The 24518-nt window shown below is 68.4% G+C and overlaps 3 protein-coding genes across 7 annotated transcripts; 2 read left to right on the top strand and 1 right to left on the bottom strand.

The window, feature by feature from the left end:
• The first annotated feature begins 1458 nt into the window (after positions 1-1458).
• Clk3 (CDC like kinase 3) lies at positions 1459-12769 on the top strand. 3 transcript variants are annotated; one of them, XM_048369494.1, is made up of 13 exons: positions 1459-1467; positions 6571-6722; positions 6975-7191; positions 9108-9204; positions 9470-9536; positions 10756-10872; positions 10987-11153; positions 11249-11343; positions 11411-11540; positions 11654-11736; positions 11836-11915; positions 11989-12079; positions 12400-12769. In XM_048369494.1, the coding sequence occupies exons 2-13, from the start codon at positions 6571-6573 to the stop codon at positions 12574-12576; spliced, it is 1473 nt and encodes a 490-aa protein (XP_048225451.1). In that variant the 5' UTR covers positions 1459-1467; the 3' UTR covers positions 12577-12769. The 3 variants fall into 3 exon arrangements, with proteins under 3 accessions (XP_048225451.1, XP_048225449.1, XP_048225450.1); XM_048369492.1 differs by lacking the exon at positions 1459-1467 and adding an exon at positions 2529-2709; XM_048369493.1 differs by lacking the exon at positions 1459-1467 and adding an exon at positions 2742-2757.
• A 133-nt stretch (positions 12770-12902) lies between these two features.
• Edc3 (enhancer of mRNA decapping 3) lies at positions 12903-22189 on the bottom strand. 3 transcript variants are annotated; one of them, XM_048369490.1, is made up of 7 exons: positions 22152-22189; positions 19210-19438; positions 17557-17849; positions 15854-16186; positions 15089-15242; positions 14111-14328; positions 12903-13948 (listed from the first exon to the last, which is right to left on the bottom strand). In XM_048369490.1, the coding sequence occupies exons 2-7, from the start codon at positions 19434-19436 to the stop codon at positions 13614-13616; spliced, it is 1560 nt and encodes a 519-aa protein (XP_048225447.1). In that variant the 5' UTR covers positions 19437-19438; positions 22152-22189; the 3' UTR covers positions 12903-13613. The 3 variants fall into 3 exon arrangements, with proteins under 3 accessions (XP_048225447.1, XP_048225448.1, XP_048225446.1); XM_048369491.1 differs by lacking the exon at positions 22152-22189 and adding an exon at positions 21141-21208 and having other exon boundaries at positions 19210-19419; XM_048369489.1 differs by lacking the exon at positions 22152-22189 and adding an exon at positions 21141-21199.
• LOC125368229 (proline-rich protein HaeIII subfamily 1-like) lies at positions 21724-24068 on the top strand. Its single transcript, XM_048369072.1, has 2 exons — positions 21724-22215; positions 23961-24068. Exons 1-2 carry the CDS (start codon positions 21724-21726, stop codon positions 24066-24068), a joined length of 600 nt encoding a protein of 199 aa, XP_048225029.1.
• The last annotated feature ends 450 nt before the right edge of the window (positions 24069-24518 follow it).

Below are 24518 nucleotides of genomic sequence, written 5' to 3' on the forward strand. Positions count from 1 at the left end.
CAGGTACCTGAGAGTGGCCATCCTATCCTTCAGTGCTCCTAGGAGACCCCCAAGGGCAGATGCAGCCTCCAGATAGTCCTCGTGTCTCCCCATCCCGTTTCCCTGCCTGGGGACCCGGGCTGGGTCCACGCGGACGAGTCCCTATGCGTTTCATTCATGGGCAAGGCAGTCTGCAGCCTCTGATAAAGCAACTTCCCAGCCAGGGGCCCAGCTGACTCCAGCCTTGGCTCGTACACAGGGGCTGGGGCCTGGCGCTGCGGCGGGAGACATTGCTGTTATCTATTACTGCGGGCTCCAGCTGAGCAGATCCCCACCCCCAGCAGGCCTGAGCCACTGCTTCATGCTAAGGCTGCTTTGGGGCGTGCAGGGGGCAGAAAGGCACAAGGAGATGGTTGTCCACAGGGCCCTAAGGAGTTTCTCCAGGCCAGGCGGGGAGTGGTACATCCCAGAAGGCTGGCTAGAGGCTGAGACACTGGGTCATGCCTGTCATCCTAGCTACTCAGGAAGCTGAGATCTGAGGATCAGGGTTCAAAGCCAGCCCTGGGCAGGAAAGGCTGGGAGACTCTTATCCCCAATAAACTACTCAGAAAAAAACAGAAGTGGCTCTGTGGTTCAGGCGTTGAGAGTGCTAGCCTTGAGCAAAAGCAGCCCAGGGACAGCGCCCAGATCCCGAGTTCAAGGAAAAACAACAAAGCTGGTGTGACAATGCCAGTGGGGGGGGGGGGGTGGGCAGGACTGGCAGGTGGCATCTGGAGTCTGGAGGAGAGATTGGGGGGGTCCGAGGGGGTAACAGGAGGGGTGGGGTAAGAGGGGCTTTGGGGGGTCACATGGATGTAGGGCCGGCTTCTCGAAGTCTTTGTATCACCTGCATTGACTGGTTGAGCAGGGGTGGGGACCGGGGTCCTGGGGGGACTGTGGGTAGAGAACAAGCTGGGGTGGCCCAGTGGGATCTCCTCAGCCCTGGAGGATTGAGGTGGGGGTGGGAAGAGTTACCCCAACTTTTACCAAGATCCTTTCCCAAGGGCTAGCTAGACAGGTATGTTTTTCTGGAAGACACCAGGGAGGTGAGGTCCCAGGGCAGAGGTGAGAGGGAGAGGGGGTGGCAAGGGGAGCCTCCACCCCAGGTGAAGGCTGCGTGTGCGTGCGTGTGAGCGCGCGTGCCAGACCTAAGCCTTGAACTCGGGGCCTGGGTGCTGCCCCTGAGCCTCGCTGGACCCCAGCTCCACTTCCGGCGTCGGGGCGGATCCTCAGAGATCGTCTCCCACGTTTCTTCCCGCGCTGGTTTCAAAGTTGGAAGCTCCGATCTGGGCCTGCGGCTTCAGGTGCGCGCCCGGCGCCTCGCTGGGAGGACACCCGGGGCCTCCGGGGTGGGAAGCCGCCCGCCTCCCCCACCCAGGCCTGGCGCCCGGCCACCTGGCACCCAGCTGCCCACAGGCCTGCGCCGCCGGGACGGGGTTCGAGCTGCAGGTGCGTCGGGTTTCCCCGCAGCCATGGAGATGAGGGGCCGGGCCCCACTCCGGGGCGCGGGGCGCAGCCCGGATGACTGGGGCGAGGATGCGCCTGACCCGCCGGGGGGCGGGGGGGAGGCGGGGAGCATGAACTCACGCCATCGCCCCAACTTCAGGGGGCGGAGGTAGGGGCAAAATGGGCCCGGTCACGGGGTTGGGGGGCGGGAGGCCCTGGCCGGGCCCCCGCGGGGTGGGGGAAGCCCGAGTCCGCCAAGCGCCAGGCGGCGTGGGGTAATTAGAGGCCACGCGGCGGCCCGCCGCCCGCCGCCCGCGGGGGAAGCTGCTGCCCGCACGGGGCGTCCCTGGGAGGGGGACCCCAGCCCGGGAGCGGGGGACGCGAGTGGGGATTGGCCGCCAGAGCGGGGCGCCCCTCCCCGGACCCCACAGAAACGGGGCGCCCCTCCCCGGACCCCACAGAAACGGGGCGCCCCTCCCAGGACCCCACAGAAACGGGGCGCCCCTCCCCGGACCCCACAGAAACGGGGCGCCCCTCCCAGGACCCCACAGAAACGGGGCGCCCCTCCCAGGACCCCATAGAAACGGGGCGCCCCTCCCAGGACCCCATAGAAACGGGGCGCCCCTCCTAGGACCCCACAGAAGCGGGGCGCCCCCTCCCCGACCCTCCCCGGACCCCACAGAAACGGGGCGCCCCTCCTAGGACCCCACAGAAGCGGGGCGCTCCCTCCCCGGGTCCCACAGAAGCGGGGCGCCCCTCCCCGGGCCCCAGCTCTCCCGCGGCTCCAGACCCGGCACTGGCCGGGGAGGGTCGAGTCGTCCGCCCCCTCCGCGCGGCCCGGACGCCCCGCGGGGCTGCAAGGCCGGGGCTCCGCGGGGCGGCGCGTGCGAGCACGGCTGGATCCCGGCGGCCGAGCCCCGCGGCCGGGCGGGCACTCCCCCTCGGGCTCCGGCGCCCCGCGGCCGGGGACGGGGCCCCGACCCGGCCGCCGAACCCTGGGGCGCTGGCGGGCGGGGGCCGCGGACGACCGCCCGGACCGCGGCGGGCCCCGGGGGCTCCGGCTCGGCCCGGTCCTCCAGAGCCTTCGAGTCGCGGCCTAGAGCGGCCGGGCCTCGGGGCCGGGCGAGCCGCGGCCGCCGGCCCTACGTCACGCGGGGGGCGGGGCCGCCGCGGGCGGAGGCCGGAAGCGGAAGCGGCGCTCGGAGCGGGGAGCGGGGCCTAGCCGCAGCCGGAGCCTGGGCGACGGTGAGTGAGGCCGGGGCCCGCGGCGGCGGCGGCGGCGCGGCGGCTGAGGTGAGTGGACGGGGCGGCCCGGCGGGCGCGGGAGCCCCGGTGTGCGTCCGGCTCTCGGGTTAGCCCGTCTCTTTCGCTTTGCCGAGGCCGCGGCCCCGACCTCTCACCCCTGACCCGCCGCTCGCCTCCCCGAGGGCGGTGGCTGCAGCCCCCGGGCCCGCGTCCCTCCCGCGGGGGTCGGAGGCGGAGCCCGCGCGGCTCCGGAGGCGGCGGGGCTCGGCCTCGGGCCCGGCCGGTAGGGCGGGACGGGACCGGGAGCCGGGAGCCGGGGCCGGCCGGCCCGACCGCCGGAAAGGCGTCTCCAGACCCGGCTTCCCCGCGCGCGGCCCCGAGTTCGATTCCAGCCCGGGCCGGCCTCCGCCCGCCGGGTCCGCCCTGGGCGCCGCGGGCGGCGGTTACGGGGAGCGGGGCGCTCACGGGGGAGGCGGCGCCGGCGAGGGCCGCGGGCCCCCTCGGGGGTCTCCGTTCCGCGGATGGAGCCGCCCGGGCCGCGGCCGGCCCCGGCCGGCCCCGACGCCGCGCGCCCGGGCTGCCCCGCGGTCCGGCCGGGCGTCTCGGCGCGGTAGTGCCGGGGACCCCGACGTGGAGCCGGGGTGGGCAGCGCGGGAGCCAAGCCCCCGAGGGGGCGGCGTCGGCCGCTCCCGCCCGCCCGCCCCCCCCCCGGTGCCCTTGAGGAGGAGGAGCCGGGGCGCCGGGCCCCGCGGCGGCGGCGGCGGCCTGCGAGGTGGCAGGTCTGCGGTGGCAGCGGTTGGGGCTCTGCTAGCCAAAAATAACCGTGGGGCGCTGGGGTGGCAGGAATCTGGGCGGGCGGCCGCCGGCCCGGCTGGCTGCTGGCTCGGGTTGCCAGCCCAGTTCTGTAGCCAGAAAACAGCGGAGAAGCCGGCTCGGCCGGTGCTCGGAGAAGAGCTGGCATCCGTGGCTGGCTGGCTTTCCCTTCGCATTCATTGCCTTTTCTTCTTTTTCTTTTTTTTTTTTTCCTTTTCCGTTTGTTTCGTGTGTGTGTGTGTGTGTGTGTGTGCGCGCGCGCCTGCCTATACCGGGTCTTGAACTCAGTGCCTTTGGCACTGTCCTTGAGCTTCCCCCCCCCCCCCAAGACTGGCACTCCACCACCACACAGCTCCACTTCCAGCTTTTTGTGGGTTAATCAGAAGTAAGTCTCATGGACTTCTCTTCCCAGGCTGGCTTTGGATGTCACTCTTGGGGTCTCGGCCTCCTCAGTAGGATGACAGTGAGCCAAGCAAGGGCGGGGGCGGCAGGTGCCTTCTTCTTCATTGTTTAGAGGAGAGCCTCCTCCCGAAACATAATTGTGACCCTTAGCTTTAAACTCTCTGTTGGGGTCTCAGGCAGCTAGAAACCATTTGTGAGACATACAGAAAGCCCTTTAGCCCTGGCTAGGAGGATTTCCTAGAGTCTACCCACCCGGCACAGGTTCTAGGGCAGTGATCCTAATTGCTGTGTGGGAAGGGGGGTTGGGAGGACACTTGATGGGTTTTATTCTTACCATCATCTCTTTTGCCGAGCTGGTTTTCCAAACATGGTAGCTAGGGCCTAGAGTGACTTGTATAAAAATCGGTGGCAGGGGCTGGGGATGTAGCTTAGTGGTAGAATGTTTGCCTCGCATGCATGAGGCCCTGGCTTCAATTCCTTGATGCCAGGTAAATTTAAAAAAATAATAAAAACAGGGCTGGGGATATGGCCTAGTGGCAAGAGTGCTTGCCTCCTATACATGAGGCCCTGAGTTCAATTCCCCAGCACCACATATACAGAAAATGGCCAGAAGTGGCGCTGTGGCTCAAGTTGTAGAGTGCTAGCCTTGAGCAAAAAGAAGCCAGGGACAGTGCTCAGGCCCTGAGTCCAAGCCCAGGACTGGCCAAAAAAAAAAAAAAAAAAAAAAGGAAAAACAGTGGTAGCACTGGGATTGGGTTGAGTTTGAGTTTGCTACCTTTACTAACCCATATGCACCCAGACCTGTGCTAGGCATGACTTAAGCAGCCGGCAGACCTGTTTAAATTTCACAGAACCTTACAAGAGACTTTCCTTATTGCAGGGGGTTATGTTGAACATCAGAGTAGTTCAATAACTTTCCCAGACACAAACAGCTGGAGGTGGCCTTGCCACGGCTCAGATTGAAACCTGACTCTGACTGTGTCTCTCCGCCCATGTAAACATGTGGACGTAAGAATTGAGGTGTGTGTGGGGGGGGTGTCTTTAGCCTGGCATCCACTAGACTGTGCTCTCCAGATCTGGTACTTAAGTTTGCACAGGGAGGAGGGGCAGGACCACACTTGGATTGTGGGAAGGCGTGTGCCCCGGCCAGGAGGATGCTTCTGAGGCCAATTAGTGAGTGGTGAGGTACAGCTTTCAGGCCATAGTAATTGCAGGGAAGCAGTGAAACATTAGTCAGCTGATGATCAAAACAAACTGAAGTTCTTGAGGAAGCTGTCACTGATTTTATTTAGTGTTTATTTATCTCCAGTGACCTCTGGCACAGACTTCCCAGTGGGGGCTACTGGTGAGAGATGGGGGCTCCCCAGGGCATGGGCAGCTCAGCCTCCCTAGCCTGCTCTTCCTAGGGGCCACCTCTTCCTGCTGCGCTGGACTGATGATCTGAGGGGACAGTCTCAGTGGATTTGTCTGAAATGTGCTTGGTCAGGCTAAGCCCAGGACTGCCCGCCGCGGAAGGTTCTCTGAACAAGTGAAGGGTTGGGGAGACTAGCCGGGGTACCTGGCCTGGCCATCTGTGGGAGCACCGTCGGGGGTTCTGATGTGGGAGGAAGAGGGAACAGGCCCTAATGTTGTTTTCGTTTTCCTTCAATCCTGAGGCTTGAACTTGGCCTGCCGCTGTTCCTGAGCTTTTCTGCTCAAGGCTAGCGCTCTACTATGGGAGCCACAGCGCCGCTTCCAGCTTTTTGGTGGTTTGTTTCAAAGATTCCCCTCCCCAGGCTGGCTTCAAACCCCAGTCCTCAGCTCTCAGCCTCCTGAGTAGCAAGGATGATGGGCCTTCACCCCTCTTTCAGGGGATGGCTGATCCGGCCCGGCAGTCTCCTGGGGTGACCTCAGGCCTCCGGGCAGCTAGGGAGGGGGTGTTTTGTGCTGCCTCCCTGTGCGGTCAGTGACCTGGCTACCTGAGACGGGAACGAGAGGGCGCACAGAGGGCACCTGGAGGAGGGCGGAGGCGGTGCTGCGGCGGAGAGCAAGGCACCTGGTGGGCACCTGAGATGGTCTGCGCCGTGCCAGAGGCGAGGCACTTGGCTGCCCCGAGGACGCCGGCATCCTCCCGACGGGCCCCGGGGAGCCAGGGAGTGTGCACCCCCTCCCGGGCTCGGCCTTCTCGTGTCTGCTGAGCTCCACACGTGACTCAGCGGGCCTGCCTGCTTTTCCTGAGTGGGCCCAGCTCAAGGCTTTGCCAGGCAGCACTCGGCCTCTCCACCCCCCTCTTCCTCCTGTGGCTTGGCTCCGGGCTTCCCAGGGCTCCGAGGGTCCTGGGACTCTGCAGGCAGAAGGGAATGAGGCAGGAGGCCCCGTCCTCTGTCCTGAGCCTCCCTAGGACAGGGCTCGCCCCACCCTGCCTTCCCGAGGTCCCCGCCTGTGGCCGTGCGGGGAAGCAGCTGGGTGTTCCCTGGAGAAAAGGGGGTTACCATTGTCTGCTGTGGGGCCAGTATGACCTCAGAGTTCTTCTCCACTTCACAAACCCCTGGGAGGGGCCACCCCCAAACAGAACAATGGGCCTCTTTTCTGGGGGTCCTGGCTGCCCCACGCAGCCCCAAGGCCGAGGGCAGGCCGTGTTAAGTGGGGCTGTCTCTGGCGTTGCAGATGCATCACTGTAAGCGATACCGGTCCCCCGAGCCGGACCCGTACCTGAGCTACCGCTGGAAGCGGCGGCGCTCCTCCAGCCGGGAGCACGAGGGCCGCCTGCGGTACCCGGCGCGACGGGAGCCTCCGCCCCGGAGGTCGCGGTCCAGGAGGTGAGTGGGCGCTTCCCCCCCCACCGTCCCACACGCCCCTCCTTCCCCCCTTCCAGGGGGCTGCATCTCTGGGCCAGGGAGAAGTGGAAAGCGAGCCCCGCTCGGCACGCTGGGTCGGGCCGGGCAGAGGTGCAGTCGCCGCTGGCCCCTCGGAGGCCCCCCCGCCCGTGCTGTGCCCGGCCCGCTCTCCCCGGCCTCGCGCCCCTGGGACCAGGCTGGGTCCCCTGACCAGTGTCCTCTTCCTCTTGGCAGCCATGACCGCCTGCCCTACCAGAGGAGGTACCGGGAGCACCGGGACAGCACCACGTACCGGTGTGAGGAGCGGAGCCCGTCCTTCGGGGAGGACTACTACGGGACGCCCCGATCTCGACATCGCCGGCGGTCTCGGGAGCGGGTCCCGTACCGCACGCGCAAGCACGCGCACCACTGCCACAAACGGCGCACCAGGTCTTGTAGCAGCGCCTCCTCGGTGAGTGGCAGCCGGCGTGCGCTGGCCGGGGCCCGAAGGCCTCACCTCTCTCTCTGATCTCAGGCTGGCCGGTCCGGGTGAGTGTGCCGGTCCTGTCCACGCTGGGCACACGCACTGGCGTGAGTGCATGCGCGTGAGTGTGTGTGCGCGCGCGCACGTGCAGTCCGAACAGAGGCCCTGGCCCCCTGGCTTCTGGCCTCTGCCTGCGGCAGGCACAGGAGTTTTGGCGCCGGCGCTGGCTGGTCCCCAGCCTGTCTATGTCTAACCCTTGCTCCACACACGGGCCACGGGCCCCACGCAGCTGGGAAGGCCCCTCGCGTCCTGTGGGGTCGGCTCTGTGGCCTGGTCCATCCACGTGAGGTCACCCCACGCTCACACCGAGCTCAGAGCTTCCGGTGTGGACTGGGCTCACCCCTCCCAGAGGCCGGGGGTGCCATTTCCCTGCCAGTCAGCTTAGGTTCTTGTCTTTTCAAAGCTTATTTTCTTTTGCATTGCCTGGGGAAACAACCCAGGGCCACCTGCACACCTGGCAAGCAAGAACTGCGCCCCTGCACTGTATCTCCAAGACCCAGGCTGGCCTTGAACGCAGGATCCTCCTTCCTCAGCCTCCTAAGTGCTGGGTAGCACCACTGGATTTTCCGGTCCTTCCCTTGTTTTTGGCACGAGGTTTCACTGTATTGTCCAGGCTGGTCTTGAACTCCTGGGCTCTCATCCTTGCAAGCATCTGGGGCTATGGATGTGTGTCACCAGGCCCAGTCACTCAGCGCAGGTCGGAGCTTGTCTTGTGACTCCTCAGTATTGCTTCTTCATGGAAGGGGACACCTGCTTGTGTGCAGGTCACAGAGGTGACGAGGGGCCTTTGTCCTCTTGCGGGTCGTGTGCGAAGCCAGGCCTGGCCAGTGTTGTGGCACGGAGAGCCCCGGGAGGAGAGCTGGGGGGGTGTCCGAGGTTCCATGCCGCGTTCTCTTCTCCCGGCTCGGCCGGTCCCCCTGGAGCCCTCGTCCCTGCCCGGCTCTGTCTGACTTCCTTGTCCACGGGCGGCGGCTTGACTGCGGGACTACAGCGTGGGCCGCAGCTTGCAGTGCCGCACTCGGCCAGGGGGTGGCAGCGCCGCTCGCGGCTCGGGCTGCTCTTGGCGGTGCCCTGTGCGATCTGGGATGGGCCTGGCCCAGAGGAGCGCGGGCAGGAGCGGGCCCGGGGCCTGCGTGGGCCGTCGCGGTCAGAGGCCTGGAAGGAGCCCGGCCGGGCTGGTGGCAGGCGAGGCTGGTGGCAGGAGGGCCACTGCTGGATGGCCGTTGGTGGAAGTTGGCTGGAAGTCTGGCCGAGGCTGCCGTGGCGGGCAGGTGGCAGCTTGGCAGCTAGCAGGCAAGTGCCAGGCCGCGTGGGCACGCGGACGCGGGCCGGGGCTGCCCGGGCCGGGCTGCGGCAGCTGGGAGGCCCGGGCCGGCGGAGTGGGCCGCCTTCTTGCGCCGTGTCTTCGGTCGCTGTGCCGTCAGCGCTGGCCCCGGGCTCCGGGCCAGGCCTAGGGAAAGGACACGAGCGAGCGCAGAGCAGAGCAGAGAGGCAGGGCTGCGCGCTTCCCAGGACCCGGCCCCTTGGCGGCCGCGGCCGGCCATCTTTCTGAGCACTTGCGCCGGTCCTCTTAGAGCTAATGTCCGAGTTTTCTTTACATACCTGTAGCTGTTTTTACTTTTCTGTTTTGAAGTCGGTGTGTGTCTTGACGTGTCCCTTGCAATATCCCTATCGTTATATATGCTGTGTGCCTTATGAAATGCTGGGATCTGGAAAATCCAACCAACCAACCCACCGGCTCCTCACCGTCTCCACCTCTGCCTTTGACTGACACCTCACTCTGTCAATCGGAACCGCCCACCATGCGATTGGTCGGATGGCGTTTCGGGGGGCGGTGCATGCAGAGAAGCCAACAGAGCAGTAAGCGCAGCAGCCGGAGTGTGGAAGATGACAAGGAGGGCCACCTGGTGTGCCGGATCGGCGATTGGCTCCAAGAGCGATGTACAGCCACCTTTCGTAAACTTTACCTCTACTTCCTCCCCCCCGTTAGACGAGGCCGCTCCTGCGTGGAGGGCCCAGTGCGCGTGGCGCCCTAGCGGGGCCACCGGTAACGGCCGGCACGGCCCCGGCGCTAGCAACTTCTGGTTACGAGAGTAGCAGGGAGAGAAAGCTTAATTGGCGTTTGAGCGCTTGAATGCTGTGCGCTTGCAGGAGCCGCCAGCCTCCGCCCTCCGGCCTCTCACGCGCGGCCTCTTCTCTCTCGTAGATGAGATCGTGGGCAACCTGGGTGAAGGCACCTTCGGCAAGGTGGTGGAGTGCCTGGACCACGCCAGGTAAGCGGCGCCCGGGCAGCGCCGGGCTCCTCCGCCGGCTCCGCGGCTGGGAGAGGAAGCGCTGGGCTTCCGCGGGCCTGGGGCCGGGGCGGCTCCTGGGAGCTCCTTCAGGGGCTGGGCGGAGTTGGTTGGGCGTGCGGCCAGCCCCAGCCGAGGAGCCCCACGCCTCCTCCCCGCCTCCTCCCGGTCCCGGGGCTTGAACTCGCGGCGGCAGTCCTGAGCTTTTTTGCCCCGGGCGGGTGTTGTGTGCTGGAGCCGCAGCTGCTCCTCCGCCTTGCTGCGGTTCACTGAGCTGAGCCTCTGGCACATTGCTGCCAGGCCTGGCTGGGCGCCCCGGCCTCCTGAGTTGCTGGGACTACAGGGGTGAGCCACCACGCCCGGCTTCACGCGAGGGGCGTGCCAGCGTGCACTGGGCCAGGTCCCTGGCTCCCCCGGCAGCTCGGTGGGGCGCCTCTCCCTCTGTGGCTCCTCGTGCTGGGCATCATGGGCGACCCTGCCTGCCCTCGCCCTTTCGAGGCTCCGGCTTGGCCTGGCGCACCTTCCCTCTCCTGGCTCCCCCCCCCCCCCCCCGCCCCGATTCCTCAGGCCCAGGTGACCCAGTGGGCAGGGAGGCCGGAAGGCGGGTCCCACAGCGCGGCACCAAGGACAGCCACGCCGTCCCGCTCAGACCCGGGAGCCGCAGGGGGCCGTGGCGGCCCTGGGGACGGGGTGCAGGGCTGGGCACGGGCAGTGCCATCTCCCCGGCTCCCGCTGGCATCTGGGCACACACGGCCGGAGGGCCTTTGCTAGCATGGCCCGGCAGTGCCGTGGGGGGCTGGAGGCGGCGGTGTGGGGAGTCGGTAGCCTGGCCCCCGTGAGGCCCCTGCGCGCTGAGCCCTCGCACCCGAGCCGGCAAGCCGCCAGGAACACAGAAAGCCCAGGCCCGTGGGGGGGCGTCGGGGGGCCGCCTGCAGGCGGGCGGCTGCTGAGGGGCGCTGTGCCGCAGGGGGAAGTCCCAGGCCCGTGGGGGGGCGTCGGGGGGCCGCCTGCAGGCGGGCGGCTGCTGAGGGGCGCTGTGCCGCAGGGGGAAGTCCCAGGCCCGTGGGGGGGCGTCGGGGGGCCGCCTGCAGGCGGGCGGCTGCTGAGGGGCACTGTGCCGCAGGGGGAAGTCCCAGGCCCGTGGGGGGGCGTCGGGGGGCCGCCTGCAGGCGGGCGGCTGCTGAGGGGCGCTGTGCCGCAGGGGGAAGTCCCAGGTGGCTCTGAAGATCATCCGCAACGTGGGCAAGTACCGCGAGGCGGCGCGCCTGGAGATCAATGTGCTCAAGAAGATCAAGGAGAAGGACAAGGAGAACAAGTTGTGAGTGTGGCCTCCGCCCGGGCCAAGCAGCCCGCTCCCCGCTCGCCCTCCCCGGAGCCCGGTCGGGACGGCCGCGGGCGCCGCGCCCAGCCTGAGCGCCCGCTGCTCTCCTAGCCTGTGCGTGCTCATGTCGGACTGGTTCAACTTCCACGGCCACATGTGCATCGCCTTCGAGCTGCTGGGCAAGAACACCTTCGAGTTCCTCAAGGAGAACAACTTCCAGCCCTACCCGCTGCCGCACGTGCGCCACATGGCCTACCAGCTGTGCCACGCGCTGCGCTGTGAGTGCGGGGGGGGGGGGGCGGGACCCGCGGCCTCGAGGGCGGGCCGGGGGCGGGCGGGCGGGAGGCCCCGGCTCAGTGCCCGCCCTCCGCAGTCCTGCACGAGAACCAGCTGACGCACACGGACCTGAAGCCCGAGAACATCCTGTTCGTCAACTCGGAGTTCGAGACGCTCTACAACGAGCACAAGGTGTGTCCGGCGCCGGGGGTGGCGGGGCCCGCGGGGGGCGGGCGGCACTGACGGGCCGTCCCCGCAGAGCTGCGAGGAGAAGGCGGTGAAGAACACCAGCATCCGCGTGGCCGACTTCGGCAGCGCCACCTTTGACCACGAGCACCACACCACCATCGTGGCCACGCGCCACTACCGGCCGCCCGAGGTGATCCTTGGTGAGTGACAGGACGGCGCGCCCGGCCGCCCACCCGCCGCGGGCAGCACCGTGTCCAGGCACGGCCGCGCCCGGGCCCGGGGCCCGCTAGCCACGCCCCGTGTCCACTTGCAGAGCTGGGGTGGTCGCAGCCCTGTGACGTGTGGAGCATCGGCTGCATCCTCTTCGAGTACTACCGCGGCTTCACGCTCTTCCAGGTGCGCCGGCCGCCCAGGGCACGGCGGGAAGGCCGGGGTGCGGGGCCGAGGGCGGGCGGGCGACCCTCACCCCGCGCTGTCCCCCCCAACCCCCCGCAGACCCACGAGAACCGGGAGCACTTGGTGATGATGGAGAAGATCCTCGGGCCCATCCCCTCGCACATGATCCACCGCACCAGGTACGGCGCGCGGGGCGGGGCGGGGCGGGGGCCTCGGGGCCGGGGTCCCCCTGACCCCGCCGTGCTCACGCAGGAAGCAGAAGTACTTCTACAAGGGCGGCCTGGTGTGGGACGAGGACAGCTCGGACGGCCGCTACGTGAAGGAGAACTGCAAGCCCCTCAAGGTGAGTGCGGGCTCTGCCCCCCCCACCCAGCGCGGGGGACGGGGCCACGCCGCCCACCGAGGGGCCAGCGCGGGGGGACAGGGCCACGCCGCCCACCGAGGGGCCAGCGCGGGGGGACAGGGCCACGCCGCCCACCGAGGGGCCGGCGCGGGGGGGACAGGGCCACGCCGCCCACCGAGGGGCCAGCGTGGGGGGACAGGGCCACGCCGCCCACCGAGGGGCCAGCGCGGGGGGACAGGGCCACGCCGCCCACCGAGGGGCCGGCGCGGGGGGGTGGGGGGCAGGGCCGGCCGTGTGCTGAGGGGCCCCCGTGCCCGCAGAGCTACATGCTGCAGGACTCGCCAGAGCATGTGCTGCTCTTCGACCTCATGCGGCGCATGCTCGAGTTCGACCCTGCGCAGCGGATCACCCTGGCTGAGGCCCTGCTGCACCCCTTCTTCGCCGGCCTGACCCCCGAGGAGCGATCCCTACACAGCAGCCGCAACCCCAGCAGATGACAGGCAGGGCGGCGCCGACACGGAGCGGGACTGCGGCCTCCTCCACCCTCCCCGGCCTCGGGCCGCCGCGCGGCAGACTCTGCGGGACACCATGGCGGGCACGGCGGGCGGAGCCAGCGGCCGGAAAGCACAGATTTGACCCCAGCTATTTATATGTTGTAAAGTTATAATAAAGTGTTTCTTACTGTTTGTAGCCCTGGCGCCACCGTGAATAAAGCCGCTAGCAGCTCAGCCTGTGGAGAGCACGTGCGGGCCGCTACTCGAGGAGGGCGTGGGGCCCACGGAGCGCACACACACGGGGGTCCAGTCACAGCTTTATTGGGGTGCTAGTTCTGTCTCCCCGAGCGAGCTGCACGGGGCAGGCCTCGGCCGCCAGAGCTGGGCCTTGGGTCAGTGCAGGCACAGATCCCCGCCGTCGGGGGCTGGCGGGGGCGGGGGTTCCAGTCCCGGCTGGTGGCCCCCGAGAGGCCAAGACCACAGAGGCCGACAGGCGCAGAGGAGGGTGCGGCCAGCCCAGCCCTCAGCCAGTTCCCGGAGGGAAGGCGGGCGGCGCCCGGCTGCCCAGTGCCCACGCCCGAGTCCTGAGTAAGGCAGGGAGCGCGCTCCTCGGCCAGGCTTGGCCGCCCGGACCCTCACCCCACCAGCCGGAGTTCACGTCCTAAGGAGAGGGGCGTCCGTGGGCAGAAGCACCAGGCCCCTCAAGTTCCCCCAGTCCTGCCATGAACGCTGCGCCCCACGTGGAGGCCCAGCCAGCAGAAGCTGCCCACTGCCCTCGCGGGCGAGGGGCTCAGGCCCGGGCCCAGTCTAGCCGGTGGCGGGGAGCGAGCGCCCTCTGGTGGGCCAGTTGGGCGTCCATGGTTCTAGAAGGGGGTGGGGGGTGCAGTGCCACAGCTGAGGCCCCGAGGGTGCGCACCAGCGAGCTTGGCAGGGGCGCCAGGGGCTGTAAACCTGAAACACAGTCTGAGAGCTGCCTGGTGTGTAAACGAAGCCCCGCGTGGGGGGCGGGGCCGGGGGCGAGGCCTACGCCGGGGCGGGGCCTAGGCCGAGTGCAGGGGGATGACGAACTTGCAGCCGAAGGGCGAGTGGTAGCTGATGCCGGCCTCCTGGAAGACCTGCTGCGGGATGCCGATGTCGCACAGGTAGACGCGGCCGGCGTGCTCGCCCAGGGGCAGCGGCAGCCCCAGCGCCAGCGACCACTTGGCGTCGATGCCCGGCTCCAGCTCGCGCGCCGGCGGGTCGATGCTCAGCACCGGCGCGCGGTTCTGGTTGGCCCAGGCCACGGCCGCCTTGTACCAGGGCTGGTCCCGCAGGAAGGCGTTCTCGGGGCAGTCCAGGCAGTTGATGACCAGGTCCACGGGGCTGGTGGGCAGATCTGGGGGCGCGGAGAGGGCGTGGCAGACGGGCCGGGCGGAGGGGGGCCCTTCCCTGCCCCTCCAGCCCCGACCCGGGGCCCTCCCCCGCACCCCATCAGAGAGCGAGCCCCGCGAAGCCGGCCCCCCCGCTCCCCGGGGTCCGGGCCTCGCGCGCGGCTCACCCTTGAGGCTGGACACCTGCTGGCCCTGGGTCTTGCTGAAGAGGGACAGCTCGTTGGTGATGGGCTCCAGCATCTTGACGAAGTTGGGCAGGAAGAGGACGACCTGCACGTCGTGGTTGGCGAGGTGCCGCCCGCAGCTGATGCCCTGCGCGCCCTTCACGTGGGGCCCGCACAGGACCGCCACCGCCGGCCGCTGGTGCACGTTCTTAGGCGTCAGCCTGCAGCGGGGAGGGGGGCGGCGGGGTGAGTGCTCGGGGGGCTGAGGCTGGAGGATCCCGGGTCCAAGCCAGCCTGGGCAGAAACGTGTGCGTGCGTGTGCATGTGCGTGCCAATCCTAGGACTTGAACTCTCGGCCCGGGCGCTGTCCCTGAGCCGCTGCTGCTCCAGGCAAACGCTCTACCATCAGACCACAGGAGTAGCTTAGCGGAGATGAGAGTCTCACGGAGGGGGCTGGGAATGTGGCCTAGTGGCAAGAGTGCTCGCCCCATATACGTGAAGGCCTGGGTTCGATTCCCCAGCACCACATAGATAGAAAAGGCCAGAGTGGCGCTGTGGCTCAGGTGGCAGAGTGCTAGCCTTGAGCAGAAAGAAGCCAGGGATGGTGCTCAGGCCGAGTCCAAGGCCCAGGAAGAGTCTCATGGCGTTTCTTGTCCTGGCTGGCTCCGATGTCGGCCTCCCGAGCAGCTGGAGCAGAGGCGGAGCCGTGGCTCGGGGGAAGCGCGCCGACCCGGAGCCACAGAGCTCGAGGACGGCGCCGGGCCGGGCTCAAGCGCCGGGACTGGCACTGAAAACCGAGAGCCTGCGGTCCTCCCAGGACGCGCGGTGCTTGCTGGGGCCCCGTCCTCCGTCCTCCCCGGTCCTCCCCTCCCCCTACCCCCCCCCACGGGAACCGCAGCGGGTTGCGCTGGAAGGCCTCGCTCGCGCGCTCCGCCTCCCACGCCTGCCGGGCTCCGGGGCCCCGCGGGGCGCCCGGCTCACCTGTTGGGGCCCCCCAGGAGGGTGAGCGCCATCTGGCTGGCGCACACGCCCGTCATCTCCAGCCGCCGCTCCAGCGTCAGCCCGTGCTTCTCCGCCACCGACAGCAGCTTCTTGTGCAGCTCGTACGACACGCTGGGCACCACCAGCCCCGAGTCTGCGCGCGAGCGTGCCAGGCGTGAGGGCACGCGCGGACAGCCCCGCGGGCACAGGACAGGCCACGCCGCCGCCCCCCGCGCCACTCCACGGCTCAGCCCACCGCGCCGGGCACCCGGCCTGGTACGGGCAGCGGCCACGGGCACCGGGCTCCGGCCCCGGCCGCCATGGGCTCCCCTCAGCCCCCCGCGGCCCCCACCGGCCCAGAACCCACCACGCGACCCACGCACACCCCAGCAGCTATGCCCACTGGCCGGCAGGGCAGGGCAGGGCGTGGCAGGCGAGGCGTGGCAGGTGTGGTGTGGCGTGGCAGGCGTGGCGGGGCGGGGCGGGGCAGGCGGGGCGGGGCAGGCGGGGCGGGGCAGGCGGGGCGGGGCAGGCGAGGCGTGGCAGGCGGGGCGTGGCAGGCGGGGCGGGGCAGGCGGGGCGGGGCAGGCGTGGCGGGGCGGGGCAGGCGTGGCGGGGCGGGGCGGGGCAGGCGGGGCGGGGCAGGCGTGGCGGGGCGGGGCGTGGCAGGCGTGGCGGGGCGGGGCGGGGCAGGCGGGGCGGGGCAGGCGGGGCGGGGCAGGCGGGGCGGGGCAGGCGGGGCGGGGCGCGGCGCGGCGCGCTCACCGGTGCAGAACTCCTTGCTGCCGGTGTGCGGCACGCTGATGCGGCGGTACACGATGGGCTCGGCCTCCAGGATGTTCTCGTCGTGCCGGTAGCGGGCGGGCCGCTCGCTGGGGACGCCCCGGGCCCGCGCGCCCCGCCGCTCGTACGTGTCGATCTCCTCGAACACGGCCGCCTTGTCGAAGAGCGCCAGGTTGCCCTCGAAGTCGAAGTCGGTGTCGGGGATGGCGCCCGCGTCCTCGCCGAAGCACTCCTCGTCCTTGCTCTTCGCCTGCCCGTTCCTCAGCCCGCTCTTCTTCGGGGTGGCCTGGCCCGGGTGCCGGCTGCTGGACGACCCTGGAGGGGGCGGGCGGGGCGGTCGGCCTCCGCGGGGGGGGGGGGGCAGAGCCTCCCCAGGCCCCCACCCAGCGAGCAGAGCCCGGGAGCCCCCGCCGCCCACCGGGAAGGGGGGACCGGGAGGAGCGACCCCCGTCCAGACAGCGCCCGCTCTCCTGCCCGCGGGCCAGGGGCCGTCCACACCCCGCGGCAGGGCCCGCGCCCGCGGCGCCCCCCACACCCCCGGCGCCCCCACGACCCCGGCCCCCCCACGCCATCGGCCCCCCACGCCCTCAGCCCTCGGGCTGGCGGCTCGGCTGTCTCGTCCACACCGCAAGCCCTGGGCGAGCAGGCTGCGGGTCGACACGGAGCCGGCGCCATCTTCCCGCCAGCCCTGCTCACGGCCCGCCGCGTCCCCGCACGCGCTCGCCCGTCGGATTTTGTCGCGCGTGTTGCAAGAGAAACCTCCGTCCTGCACTTTGCACGCGCGCTGCACACGCGTCCCACGCAGCCCGGGAAGGCGCCCCCACCCGCCCCGCGCGCGCGGACAGCGGAGAAGCCGGATCGGGAGGCCGCGGGGAGCAGCCGGGCGCGCGCATGGCCCGGCCGCCGGGAAGGCCGTGGGGGGGGGGGGGTCAGGGCGCCCGCGGGGGGGGGGTCAGGGCGGGAGCGGGGGGGGGGTCAGGGCGGGAGCGGGGGGGGGGGGTCAGGGAGGCCGCGGGGGGGGGGGTCAGGGCGGCCCCCCAGGCGGAAGCACCTCGCCATCCCGGAGGCTCCGCCTCTCAGCGGCCGAAGCCTGAGCGGCGCCACCGCTGGCCACACGGGGGAGGCAGCCCAGCGCCCTCGCGCGAAGCTCCCCACAGCTCCCCACTCCTCCCCGGCGCGGGCCCCACCCCTCCCCCGCGCGGGCCCCGCCCTCCCCTGCCCCGGGCGTTCCCGCGTCTGCACCTGCGCAACCACCCCGCGTGCCCTCAGGCTGCGGCTGCAGGGCAAGGCCCGCACCGCCACCACGCGTGGCCTCCGCCACCGACAGGGGGTCTCAAGCCCGGCCTGGCCGAGAACCGCAGCCCCCCGACCTCGGCCGCCCGCCCGTGGGCTGGGCATGGGTGCGAGCCGCGGGGCCCGGCCACAGGCCTCGCTCTTTATTGGGGGGGGGGGCTCCCAGTACCTAAGCTTTCCCACCCAGGGCTGGCGCTCCGCCCCTTGAGCCACAGCGCCGCCTCCGGCTCCCCGGGGGCTCACTGGGGGCGAGGGGCTCCCGCCTCCCCTGCCCGGCCGGCCCGGGGCCGCGAGCCTCCCCCCTCAGCCTCCCGTGGGGAAGGGCGTGGCCTCGGGGAAGGGCGGGGCCCGCAGGGGGAAGGGCGGGGCCCGCGGGGGAGGGCGGGGCTCACACGAGTTGTGCCGCCGGCGGAAGCCCTTGGCCTGGCTCAGCGGCTCGGCGTGCCGGTCCACGTAGCTCCGCGAGCACTGCTGCTGCGGGGAGACGGCCACGTCCTGGCCGCGGGCGTCCGTCCTGCGCGGGATGCTCTGCGGGGCGCTGCTGCAGGCGGCCGCCTTCTTGGCCGCCTTGCCGGGGCCGTGGGGGCCGGCGGGGCCCGGCTCGGCCGGGGGAGGGTCCCCCAACGGCTGGCCGTCCCCCGGCCCCGGGATCTCCAGGATTTTCAGTTCCGTGATGTCCCCCGCCCTGAAACGCACCCGAGTCCCCGTCTCAGAGCGCTGCGGAGGAGGAGGAGGAGGACGCGGGGCCCGCGGCCCGCAGTGCCCCAGCGGGAAGGCGCCGGACGGCAGGCAGGACCCAGGGCCGGAGCGGCGGACGCGGCGCGGGAACCGCCGGTCCTCCCGGCGCGCCGTCCGCGGCTGGTTCTCTCCCTCATCCCCTCACTCCATCAGTCGACTGGGAACGGACTCACGGCGCGCTCCGGGCCGGGGCAGCGGCAGCCGGGCGGCCGCGCGGGCCCACAGGCACGCAGACCCGCAGGCCCGCAGACCCGCAGGCCCGCAGACCCGCAGGCCCGCAGGCCCAAGCACGCCATGGCCCCGGCGGCTAGGACTCTCACAGCACGGGGGCGCCGGCCGCGCGGGGAGCCGCGATCTGAGGACCGCGGTTCGAAGCCAGCCCAGGCAGCAAAGTCCAGGGGACTTTTGTTTTTTCAGTCAGTCATGGGGTTTGAACTCGGGGTCTGGGCGCTCTACCCCCTTGAGCCACAGCTCCACTTCCGGTTTCTGATTAACTGGAGATGACAGGTCTCAGGGACTTTCCTGCCTGGGCTGGCTTTGAACCGGGGTCCTCAGATCTCAGCCTCCCGAGTAGCTAGGAGGACGGGCGCCAGCCACTGGTACCCGACTCATGAGACTCCGCTCTCTCAGTTACCCACCAAAAATGCGAACGTGCAGCTGTGGCCCAAGCGACGGGGGGCTTAGCCTTGAGCTTTTAAAAAAGCTCAGGGATGGCTGGGCAGCGCGGCGCACACCCATCGTCCCCGCGACCCCGGAGGCGGAGCTCTGAGGAGCACAGTTTGACGCCAGCAGGGACAGGAAATTCTTACGAGACTTTTATCTTCAATAAATTTCCAAAAAAGCCAGAACTCAACCTGGGACTCAACTCAAGCGGCAGAGCGCTCGAGCCGAAGCCCTGAGTTCAAACTCCAGGACCAGCAAAAAAAAAAAGAGGCTTGGGGAAGGTGTCCAAGCCCCGACTTTAAGCCCCATACTGGCGCTCGTGTATGTGTACACATATGCACGCACACGCACACACACGCACACACACACACACACACGCAGCGCGCCATCAACCGTTCTACAGACACCTTTATGCTGGGGAAAAAAACTGATAAGGATGTTTGGTGTTAAAAAAAAAAAGGGGGGAAACTTAGACCAAAGAACAAAAATCTGAAAGCATAAAGCAAAGGGTATGCTGAGCGGAAGCCACACTGGCTGTGTGCCAGTCGGAGCCGAGAGCGAGGGACCCCTGCCCCCTTGGCTGGGGGGGGGGGGCGGTGCCCGCGTCTCCGGCCAGGGTGGGGGCTCCGCCGGGACTCGCTCACCTGAAGGTGACCTCTGGCACCAGGCACTTCACCCCGTTGTGGAAAGGCCTGGTGAGGGAAATGGTCTGGCTGGCCTGATCCACGGCCGACACTCTGCCCTGGTAGACGCCCAAGCTGTCCCCGCAGTTGATGGACACGATGCTGCCCAGCCAGTCCGTAGCCATGGTTCCCATGGGACCGCGGGGAGGACCAGGCGCTGCTCCCAACACCCTGGGGGACAGGCACATCCCTGGTTAAATGAGCAAATACTACCGCCGGGCTCCGGACCGGCCCCTGCACGCCGCTCGGTTACGAGGCTCAAGAACCACAGAGAGCCTTCCGCGGGAACGTGTGCGTCAACATTTAACGTGTCCTAAGATGCAATGATGGCGTCAGTGAGTGCACGGAAGGGAGCATCGGCCAGACAGCACTCAGCGACTGAGATGATATGACTTATTGGTATTTCAATAGGCCTGGGATCAAAATGCTTTCAAAGCGCCAGTGGCTCTATCCTAGCTCCTCAAAAGGCTGAAATCGGGCTGAGAGTGTGGCTCAGTGGTAGCACGCTCGCCTCGTATACAGGAAGCCCTGGGTTCCATTCCCCAGCACCACATAGATAGAAAAAGCCAGAAGCGGCGCTGTGGCTTAAGTGGCAGAGTGCTAGCCTTGAGCGGAAAGAAGCCAGGGACAGTGCTCAGGCCCTGAGTCCAAGGCCCAGGACTAGCAAAAAAGAAAAAAAAAAAAAAAAAGGCTGAAATCTGTAGTGTGAAGCCAGCTGGGCAGATTTAAAACAACAGGACTCAGCTGCCGGGCGCTGGTGGCTCCCGGCTGTCATCCCAGCTCCTCAGGAGGCTGAGATCTGAGGACCACAATTGAAAGCCAGCCCAGCATCAAAGTCCACGAGACTCTCATCTCCAATTAACCACCAAAAAAGTTGGCCGTGGAGCTGTGGTTCCAGTGGTAGAGCACTAGCCTTGAGCAACAAAACTCAGCGACGGCACTCTGGTCCTAAGTTCATGCCCCAAGATCAGCACCCCCCCCCCAAAAAAATACTAAAAAACCAAAACCACACAGTATATTTTGTCTACAACACAAATTGAACTGACAACAATAAGACGTTTATAGAGTACTCTCAAATACTTGGATATAATTAAGCAAGATATTTCTATTAACCATGCCACCCGAGTGACTGGGATTTAAATCAAGGACCTTGTGCAAGCTAGAGATGCACTCTACCAGTAAGCTAAAACCCCACAGTAAGCAAGACATTTCTAAATAAACGGGTCAAAGAACAAACCAATATTTACCAATTTATCAGTATTTGTGAGATGTGCTTAAAATAGTGATGGGGGGAAATTTATAGTCTCAAATGTGTCCATTAAAAGTACTTTTGTGTGTCAATACTAGGGCTTGAACTTAGGGCCTGGGCACTGTCCCTTAGCTTTTTTACTCAAGGCTGGCATTTTACTACTTGACTAAGGGCTTTTTGGTGGTTAATGGGAGGTAAGAATCTCACAGAGGGCTGGGAATGTGGCTTAGCGGTAGAGCGCTCGCCTAGCATGCACGAAGCCCTGGGTTCGAGTCCTCAGTAACACATAACCAGAAAAGGCTGGAAGTGGCGCTGTGGCTCAAGTGGCAGAGTGCTAGCCTTGAGCAAAAAGAAGCCAGGGAGGGTGCTCAGGCCCTGAGTTCAAGCCCCAGGACCGGGGGAAAAAAAAAAAAAAAACCTCACAGACATTTCCTGCTCAGGCTGGCTTCAACTGCAATGCTCAGACCTCAGCCTCCTGAGTAGCTAGGATTGCCTGCACCTGGTACGTAATCGCCACTCCAACTGGCCTACCCACGCCACGGGAGAAAAAGGTGCAGAGACCTTCCGCTGATCAGATCGTGTGTAATGGCATTTGTGTAACTTTCCTGTGATTTCTTAAAACTGCAAGTGATCTAACACTAACCTTAGCGAAAAGTTTACTTAAAGGAAGTACGCCAAGCCAGGTGTTGGTGGCTCACGCTTATAATCCTAGCAACTCGTGAAGCTGAGACCCGAAGATTGCGGTTCGAAGCCAGCCTCCGCAGGAAACCATCAAACAGCTGGAAGTTCAGTGTGGGTCAAGTGGCAGATCACTAGAGTTGAGGGGGGGAAAAGAAAGCTCAGAGATGGCACCTAGGCCAGGAATTCCCGCCCAGGCTCGTTACCAAGAAAGAAAGAAAGGAACGTGGAAAGCATTCGAAGGCTTCATTTGCAGACAGGATCTACTGTCCACAAGCCACGGTGTGCGCCACCCATGCCCAGGTGTGCGCGTGTGTGCACACGCGCGCGTGCCACTTCTGGAGCCGCAGCTCGAGGCGCAGCTCCACTTCCTCCAATTCTAACAAGGGACCGTCCAGGGCGCCCCAAAGCTCCCGACAGCCAGAACTCGTGCGCCCGCTCCCACGAGGGCCCAGGACGGACGGAGGGGAGGTCCCGGGGGTCGGCAGCCGCGCCCCCGCCCCGCCCCCCGCCCCGCACCCCTCCCCTCCAGCTACTCACCGGAGAGGATGCGGACCGCCCAGCCGGGGCTGGAGAGCCCGGCGCTCACCTCCGACCACCGCCAGGAAGACGGGAAAAGGCCGGCGACGGAGCTGGGGCCCCAGGGGCAGGGCCGGAACCCCACGGGAAAACCCCAGCCAGAGCGCCGCGCCCGGGAAGAGGCCCCAAGCGCGGGGAAACTGAGGCACGGAACTGCGCCCACGGCCCCACGGGCCCCCCCCACCACGGGGGCCACAGTCCCTGGGCGCCGCGCGCCGCCCCCGCTAGCGGGGCCCCAGCCCCGGGACCACGGCCCCGTGCGCGCCCAGGCCCGCAGCCCCCGTCAGGCCCGCCGGGCCCGGAACCCGCGGCGGGCGCCCGCGACCCCGCCGCCGCCGAGGGCTCCGCCGCGCAGCCCGCGAGAACCCCCCGCCGGCCAGGGGCTCCCCGCACCTACCCTGCGCACGCCGCCGCCGGAAGCGCCCCCGAGCCGCGCGCCGCCGCCGCGCTCGCCGTCTGAGGTCACTTCCGCATCCAGGCCGACGAGATGGGGGCGTGGCTACGCTGGAGGGCGCCGGGCTCCAGGGCGATGGGGGCGGGGAGAGGGCGGGGCGCGCGCTGATGGGCGGGGCTCTGATGGAGTGGGGCACGCTGTCGGGGTGGGGCTCTGCCGGGGGGTGGGGCACGCTGTCGGGGCGGGGCTCTGCCGGGGGTGGGGCACGCTGTCGGGGCGGGGCTCTGCCGGGGGTGGGGCACGCTGTCGGGGCGGGGCTCTGCCGGGGGTGGGGCACGCTGTCGGGGCGGGGCTCTGCCGGGGGTGGGGCACGCTGTCGGGGCGGGGCTCTGCCGGGGGTGGGGCACGCTGTCGGGGCGGGGCTCTGCCGGGGGTGGGGCACACTGTCTCGGGCTGGCGTGCTGTTGGGGACGGGGCGCGCGGTTGAGTGGAGGTGGGCGGGGCTCTGCCGGGGGCGGGGCGCGCGGTTGGGTGGTGGTGGGCGGGGCTCTGCCGGGGGCGGGGCGCGCGTTTGGGCGGAGGTGGGCGGGGCTCTGCCGGGGGCGGGGCGCGCGTTTGGGCGGAGGTGGGCGGGGCTCTGCCGGGGGCGGGGCGCGCGTTTGGGCGGAGGTGGGCGGGGCTCTGCCGGGGGCGGGGCGCGCGTTTGGGCGGAGGTGGGCGGGGCTCTGCCGGGGGCGGGGCGCGCGTTTGGGCGGAGGTGGGCGGGGCTCTGCCGGGGGCGGGGCGCGCGGTTGGTGGAGGTGGGCGGGGCTCTGCCGGGGGCTGGGCTCGTGGTTGGTGGAGGTGGGCGGGACTCTGCCGGGGGCGGGGCGCGCGGTTGGGTGGAGGTGGGCGGGGCTCTTCCGGGGGCGGGGCGCGCGTTTGGGCGGAGGTGGGCGGGGCTCTTCCGGGGGCGGGGCGCGCGGTTGGTGGAGGTGGGCGGGGCTCTGCCGGGGGCGGGGCGTGCGGTGGGGCAGAGGGGGGCGGGGCTCTGCCGGGGCGGGGCGTGCGGTTGGGCGAAGGTGGGCGGGGCTCTGTCGGGGGCGGGGCTCTGCCGGGGGCGGGGCGCTCGGTTGGGTGGAGCTGGGCGGGGCACGCGGGAAGTTTGAGCCTCGGGCAGAAGGCGGCGAGGGCGGGGCCCGCGTCCCGCGGCGGGAAGCCCTCCGAGGCCCCGGAGGTCGCTGGCCCCGCGGGGCTCCGTGGAGTCTGCGCAGTCGGTCGCCTCCCGCCCGGCGTTCTCCACCCCATGGAGAGCCGCGTTCCGAGCCCGGGCCGGGCGGCCCTGCCCGCGATCCCCGCTGCTCCGGAGGCTGGGATCGGAGGACCGCGAGCCCGGCAGCCACGTCCGGGAGACGCTCACCTCCCGTGAACCGGCACAAAGTAAAACCAAAGCCAGAGGGGGGCTGGGGGGGGGGGCTGGGGGGGCGGGGTGTGGAGCGCCGAGCCTGGACCGGAAAAGGCGCGGGGGCAGCGCCCGGCCCCAGGGCCGCCTGCCCGGCCCCCCCGGCCCCCCGGAGTCGGAGTCCGCGCGCCGTTGTGCCTCGGGTCGCTGGTCGCTTGCTCGTCCCCCGTGCTGCGCCCGCGCGTGGCCCCCCCCCAGCCGCAGGTGGGGTGCGCGGCCAGCCGCTCCGGGCAGCTAAAGAGGAGGAAGTTGGTGCGCCCGCGGGCGGGCAGAGGGCGCGGGTCCTCAGCCCTGACTGCATCCTGGAAGCCGTGGGGACGCCGAGGCCGGGGACCGGTGCGCCGACGGGAGGGGGGGCTGTGATGTCCTAGCTCCGCCCTGACAGCAGCAGCGAGGTGACACGCCCGTCCTGGACGCGCAGTGCCTGCCAGCGTGGACGTTCCCGCCTCCTCCCCCATGGGAACGTGGATGAGCTGTAGAGCGCTCACCTGGCACGCTTGAAGCCCCGGGTTCGAGTCCCCAGCACCACATACACAGAAGCCGGGAGTGGCGCTGTGGCTCAGGTGGCAGAGCGCTAGCCTGGAGCAAAAAGAAGCCAGGGACAGTGCTCAGGCCCCGAGTTCAAGGCCCAGGACTGGCCAAATAAATAAATAAACTCAGGTTTTTGTACAGTTCCCAGATAATGCTTTTATTTCACTCATGTAAATGTTTCCTGCACATTTCTTCGTGTGTATGTGTGTGTGTGTGTGTGTGTGTGTGTGCGCGCACGCGCACCAGTCCTGGGGCTTGAACTCAGGGCCGAGACACTGTCCCTGAGCTTTCCTACCCATGTCCTGGTGATTCTCTACTGCACTAAGGAAGCGGTTTCAAAGCACTTAGGCAGGATATAGACAAACACGCAAACACACCACAGGACAGAATTTTAAAAA

The sequence above is a fragment of the Perognathus longimembris genome, chromosome 20 (genome assembly GCF_023159225.1).
Source record: "Perognathus longimembris pacificus isolate PPM17 chromosome 20, ASM2315922v1, whole genome shotgun sequence".
NCBI classification, from domain to species: domain Eukaryota; kingdom Metazoa; phylum Chordata; class Mammalia; order Rodentia; family Heteromyidae; genus Perognathus; species Perognathus longimembris.

Bases quoted from the DNA above. Each gene is read 5' to 3' on its own strand.
- Clk3 (XM_048369494.1), top strand. From the start codon at position 6,571: ATGCATCACTGTAAGCGATACCGGTCCCCCGAGCCGGACCCGTACCTG. The intron at 9,205-9,469 runs GTACAGCCACCT...TCTCTCTCGTAG, and splicing joins CGATTGGCTCCAAGAGCGAT to ATGAGATCGTGGGCAACCTG. The intron at 12,080-12,399 runs GTGAGTGCGGGC...CCGTGCCCGCAG, and splicing joins AGAACTGCAAGCCCCTCAAG to AGCTACATGCTGCAGGACTC.
- Edc3 (XM_048369490.1), bottom strand. From the start codon at position 19,436: ATGTGCCTGTCCCCCAGGGTGTTGGGAGCAGCGCCTGGTCCTCCCCGC. The intron at 17,850-19,209 runs GTGAGCGAGTCC...GGTGCGTTTCAG, and splicing joins GTGCCAGAGGTCACCTTCAG to GGCGGGGGACATCACGGAAC. The intron at 14,329-15,088 runs GTGAGCCGGGCG...TCCCCGCTGCAG, and splicing joins CTCCTGGGGGGCCCCAACAG to GCTGACGCCTAAGAACGTGC.
- LOC125368229 (XM_048369072.1), top strand. From the start codon at position 21,724: ATGCGGACCGCCCAGCCGGGGCTGGAGAGCCCGGCGCTCACCTCCGAC. The intron at 22,216-23,960 runs GTCACTTCCGCA...GTGATGTCCTAG, and splicing joins CGCCGCGCTCGCCGTCTGAG to CTCCGCCCTGACAGCAGCAG.